This window comes from Cebus imitator, unplaced genomic scaffold (genome assembly GCF_001604975.1).
Source record: "Cebus imitator isolate Cc_AM_T3 unplaced genomic scaffold, Cebus_imitator-1.0 Scaffold193, whole genome shotgun sequence".
Lineage (NCBI taxonomy): Eukaryota > Metazoa > Chordata > Mammalia > Primates > Cebidae > Cebus > Cebus imitator.
Window position 1 is genome coordinate 267,985 of NW_016107508.1, and position 6,052 is coordinate 274,036.

General features: G+C 38.8%; 1 protein-coding gene across 5 annotated transcripts in view; it reads right to left on the reverse strand.

The window, feature by feature from the left end:
- Window positions 1-238: 238 nt before the first annotated feature.
- The window catches only part of RPS6KA5 (ribosomal protein S6 kinase A5), a 190,437-nt gene continuing 184,623 nt past the window's right edge, over window positions 239-6,052 (reverse strand). For all 5 annotated transcript variants that reach the window (XM_017546936.2, XM_017546937.2, XM_037745156.1 and 2 more), the window contains 2 exons: window positions 3,765-3,928; window positions 239-2,471 (listed from right to left, as the gene is read on the reverse strand). In XM_017546936.2, coding sequence (XP_017402425.1) covers window positions 2,232-2,471; window positions 3,765-3,928 — 404 coding nt within the window. In that variant the 3' untranslated portion in view covers window positions 239-2,231. The remainder of the gene's footprint in view (window positions 2,472-3,764; window positions 3,929-6,052) is intronic.

Here is a 6,052-nt window from a genome sequence, read left to right on the forward strand (position 1 = left end):
CAACAGTACGTATTTGTTAAAGTCTTTTCAAAAGGCCATTCTAGATTATTCAGGCAGGCTCATCAGTTGACAGCTAGCCTTATCTTTCCTTCTTCTGTTTGCCTCACTGCATTTTTACTCATTTCATTCTCTGTCAAGTCCTCTTCCAGAAGAAGAGGCAAGGGAAACACACGAAAATGACACCCATTAATTTCCAACATTCACAATGAAATCAATCACATCATCAATCATGAGGGTATACTGTCTGACCATTTTTCTGGATCATTTTTTATTGGCAACATAGTCCCTTTAGTTTGTACTTTACAACTAGTATTTTCTACCAGGATGCACAGTTAAAAAAAATGGCTTGTAGAGCCAAATATGCTCAAAATATATAAAATATAATTATAAATACGGTCATTCTCTTAAGATCTGTGCCTGATGGAATCACATTTTGTGAATTAGCAATAGTTTGATAATAATGCACACAAAATTTCCCATAATTACTAGGAATAACTGAAAGTTGGACATATGAAACCTTCACTAACTCAGAATCATGTAGCCATTTGGGCCAGCAAAAAGTATAAAATATTATTCCCAATAACTACTGTGGACAAAAATGTAAACAGGATTATACAATATTTTGAAAATATTTTAATATTTGCCATTTTTTTTGTCTGTGCTATTAATATATACATTGATTTAGTAATAAATATACTACCATTACATAGAGTGCAATATTTTTAGTATTCATAACTGGTTGAAATTAATGCTGCTATTACCTCAAGAAAGGAATAAATAAATATCATGTCCAAATTCCAAACTAATGCTCAAAATGTTATCATTAACAAACACTATAAAATAAACATGTTGGGCATTATCTTTTTAAGCATGATTCCTGTAAACATAGCAAAAATAACTTTTCTCAGTCCTGACGTTTCACATGATGGTTTTAAAAGAAAATATAACATACAAATCCTATCACTTCTTTTTTTGCATAGGGAACAAATCAATTATATTTTTAAATGCAGCAATCTTTCAATGAAATGTTTTCGTCACATAGTACTTGTTTTCTGTATGAATTCAGAACTTTTGAGCAATAAAAGTGCTCTGCATAAGTTTATAAAATATGCTTTCTAGATTTAAAATTTAACAGAAAAATTTCCAGCCAAGTCGTAGGTATGATTTTAAAATATTATGTACATAATATATGACTACAGGAGGAAATTCCTCACTGTAGTACAACACAGTGTACAAATATGAAGCACAGTGTTTAGTATAATTTCCCTTTAGGTTTTCCTCACATTGGTGCATAAGTGGCTGACTACAGCATTACACAACATGCCCCATTCTACTTGTTGCATACAAAGTAGAAGAGGGATGTGAGGACAAATTTAAAGTAGAAAATGAAAATAAATGGCAAAAATACAGTGCAAATGCTTTAAACAGTGCACTTTATAAAATAGTTTGCTTTATTCATACTTTTTTATAAAGTGCAATATTACTTAAAACAGAGAGACATGTACCTTAATACTCTGCAATAACCATTAAAACAAATTGCCAGGAAAGAGCAGTGCAAAATTAAAAACATACACATAGCTTAGCATGCATCTCAGATGGATCCCACAGAGTATGGGACCTTGAGTTCTTATATCTTTTTTTTTTTTAACTTTTTAGAAAAACATTAATAATAGCAGGTTATCATCATAAGTAACCATAAAATAAAAACAATAAGTTAAAATCTTCTCTCAAGAAATAAGTATATGCCACACATAAAATTCGTTACAGAATCTTTTTTTGAAAACAGACCCCCTTCTCTGATAAATCACCGTTTGAAGGGTGCAAATTTCAAAAACCCACATTGTCCACAAGGCAAAGCAAAAGGCATCATCACAGTATGAGTCATTTCTTGTTGGCAGACATCTGGAAAACCTGTGACTTATTCTGCAAGCAGCTCAAATCTAACCCTAATTACATTTACAGGAACCTTTGCTCTTTCAAGAATAGTCTTGTTGGCATCATGCTAGGTTGCTAAAAAGAGTAACATGTGCTCTATTCACAGTAACATTCTCTGTCCAGTGCTTTTGGATGAGGATAACCAAACAGGTTTTTCTGAAAAACACCGTTAGGAGGCAGATTCCAATGAGACCAATGGGAAACATTTTTAAAAGCATAAAACATCGCCTCCGGCATATGCTGAGGGAAACAAGGTGCAATGGATCACTGTCACACTCCTACCATGCCTAAGCTACTCAGTCCGAGAACTGGAAGAGGGTCTCTGGGTTATTGCTGTCGGCAGGATTGCTGGGCTGCAGTGTCTTGGTGGGTGTAGTTTTACCATGAGAATGAGAAGAAGAAGAATGGGAACTCTCACTGGAACTGCTGCGCGTCTCCGTACTGGTGCTAGTCTTTTTCATTTTTCTTCTCTTAGCCAAAGGGGCCTTATCGACATTCTGAAGGCAAAACCCCTCTCTCTTGTATTTGTTAAAGGCCTAGGGGAGAAAAAAAGGGAACCTCTGTGAAGGTAAAAGCACTGAGGTTTTCCTAGCAGTTATGACTTATAGCAGAAGACAACTTTCCATAGGTAAATGCAGCCCCAAGTTGTTTCAAGGGAAAAAAGCTCGGAAAACCTTTGTATCTAAGTCTACTGGCAGGGTGGAGAAGTTCATCAGAAAACATTTCTGAGGGCTCTGTTTAAATCAAACTAGCTAGGCTGTCTGAGAGTCACAATTCTAATAAATCTTTGGAAGAAGTTAGTACTACATCCTAAAACAAAACAATTGACTGGAAATTCATGAAGACCATCTGTAATCTAAACCACCCCCTATTGCTTTTACTGGTTCTGTGTCTAAGATTTAAAATTCTGAACATAAAGTCCCAATGCAAGCAGACTTGATGCATTATAAGTTTTTGCTCTTCACTTCCCATTCAGTGACAGGGTATATCCTGAACACTTACACACACAGAGAAGCACAGCTCTACAGCCTCGCCCTGGCCCCCTCCTCCTGCAGCCTGTCTTCATGCTGCTTAGCCTAGGCTTGGACAAGGCTGTAGTTACTCCTTGTAGTTGTCACCTTGCATCCTATGTCATGAGAAGGTTTGGATCATCTGACACAAATTCTTGCAGTTAATCTCTTTACCATCTCAACATTTCCTAGTTTATTACTTCTTAAATCCATTTCTGCTGCTGAAGAAGCACTATCCCTATCCCTTCTCCTTTCTCAAAATAATCCCTTTGAAGGTGATTTTCTTTCTCCATAACTCATACTATACATGAATTATCTTAATGTATTTGCATCTACTTGGCACAAATGTGCATAATCCACAGTTTCTGCCACACCGTCTCAGCCTTTCAAACATATACTCTATACTTAATACCAATTAACTTACTTCATATCCCTCCCAGTTTTAAGAATGTGTGATGTACTAAATGGCTGTGGAATGAATGGACTTTCACATATGTCTTAGTTCCTAATGTTTATTATGGTTTTTAAAGAAAATGATTTAGTTTGAGAGAAAGACGTTCTATTTATCTCATCTCATGAAGTCATTCTACAAATCAAATACATATTTTGTGGGTTAGCAGTGACTCGGGTCCCCTGTGGACTTTCTGTTATAAAGTGTTTATAACCAAGAAGCAATTTATTAAAACATACTTAAAAGTAAAAGGACACATAATATTTTAAACATGAAATGAAGAAAATGTATGTGAACCTACAGAGTAAGAACATTTGATTATGATTCCTACTCAAACTACCCAACATGTGCAGAGCACAGGGCCTTACGTGGAAGGTTGCTTTCACGCAGGTATGCACGGCAGCTCCTGAAGATCCCAGAATATCCGGAGTCATCAGAGGATTTGAGGACAGCTGGCTGCCATCTTGAAGCCATTCATTGTACCTCAAGCCAGACATTTTAAGTCTTTTGTTTGGATCAACTGTGAGAAGTCCTGTGGGAATAGATATTTTTATTCTATCATTTTAAAGATGGTTTAAAAAAAAACTCAGAAATAAATCTCAATTATGTTCACATGACATGATGGTTTCTATCTGGCTTTAACCTCCTATAAAGATAATTAGATTTTCCCATTCATTTAAATTCTTTAGTGAATACTGGATTCTAATGATAAAGTCATAGTAGCCTACTTCTAGGAAGCTGCAGGCTAACTAAGTGGCTTTTCAATCAGGAGAAAAGAACCAACCATAACAAAGACTCCCACTGGTGACTTGGTAAGCTCCAAATGGGCAAAGTGCACGTAATCTACTTCGTCCATTTACCAAACACTTACCGGCCATCTTCTACAGGTCAGGAAGGGCAGTAAGGCACTAGAGATATGGAGATGGAGATACAGGGAGGAGCTATTAATATTAGAAGACACACAGACAAAACCCCAGCTATTATAATATCAGGGACAAGTGCAATGGCAAGACACACAGGCACAGTGTGTGAGCAGGCTGGGGGAGAGCGTAGCCTAGGGAGTGCAGGCCTCCTGGAAGGCTTCTAGGAGATGAATCCTGTAGGATAAGGAGAAGTGGCTTGGGGAAGAGGAGGGCTCCAGGGATTAAGACGAGCATGTAAAGACACGAGGGATCTGAAAGCTTGGCACATCTGAGAAATTCAAATATCCTGCAATGGCATTGCTGGGATGAGGAGGAAGCAGAGGTGCACAATATCAGGTCATGAGGGGCTTTGAATGTTAAATGCTAGGCTAAGGAGTCTCACCTGAAGCTGAGAAGGGAGACCCCTACCCAACTCCCTCCTCACAGACCTCCACCTCCTCCCTCTAGATGAGGAGGGTAAAGAGAGATAAAATACCAAAGAACTAGAATCCATGGTCAAATGACTTGCTGTGAAGTGACTTGCTGACACCACTGACCAGGCCATAATGAGCCCAAGGACTGGGAAGATAACTCCCTTTTCTGTTCCCAGCATTTATGCTAACTATAAACCTTGAAGTGTTGCAAAGAATGTTTTCCCTACTGGCCAGAGCCCGGCTCTGGGTCATGTCCTCCATGTTTACATGACCCAGACCCTCTCCTGGAAATACCTCTGCCAGCTAATGATTTACTGCCTTTGTCTTGTGTCTGTAAGCCCCCTCCTCTGCCTATTCCCATATGCCCTGCATATGAATTAGCAAATCAACGAAAGCCAAAGACTGTGAGGTCAGCTGCCCAGCCAATGGGCAATAACACAGTTTCACCTCTGCTCCCCCTTCAGAGTTGTAAGTCCTTAAAAAGGGAAAGAAACTGCTTCTCGGGGAGCTCGGTGGTCAAGGCATTAGCCTCCTGCAGCTCCTGGACGAATAAAAAGCCACTTCCTTTCTCAGTTCAGTGTTCGAGAGGTTTATTCCCCAATGATCCTGCTACAAAGCAAACAGAGAGTCTCCAAAGGATTTTCAGCAGAAAAGAGGCATAATCACTTTTGGATTATAGAAAAGTCCCTCTATTGATAGATGATGAGATAGATAATAGTTTAAGTTGGAGGAAGTGAGGCAAGGGGAAAGGATGCTGGAAGATCTGGGAAGAGAAATGCTGATGAGAACAAAGGCAATGGCAGGTGAATGGAAAGGAAGGGATGGCCAGGAGCACTGCTGAATCTGTAGGACTCTGTGACTGGCTGTGGAAGGTGAGGCAGGTGCAGGTATCCAGGAGGACATCAATGTTTCTGTTTTGGTGATCGGGCTTCTTAGCAGTGCCACTATTGACAGGAGGAAAGACAACAGGAGGAGCGTGTTTAGGGGAAAGAATAGTCAAAAAGCATTGGTTTGTTTTAGATGTGTTTGACTCAGATGCTAGTGGGAGCCAAGTGCTAGTTCATGCTAGAAACGTAGATATCATTGCTAAGGAGAATGTTCTGATAAGAAGACAATGCTGAAGAGAGTAGCCTTTTTATATTCTAAAAAGCCTTTTAGAATATACATGGATTCCTTCAGTAATTAACATACATGTATGTGTAATGGGCATGATTCCATTTCAATCACTACCCATCATATAAAAAAATGTAAAATTTCAGCTGGGTGTGGTGGCTCATGCCTGTAATCCCAGCACTTTGGGAGGCCAAGGTGGGCAGATCA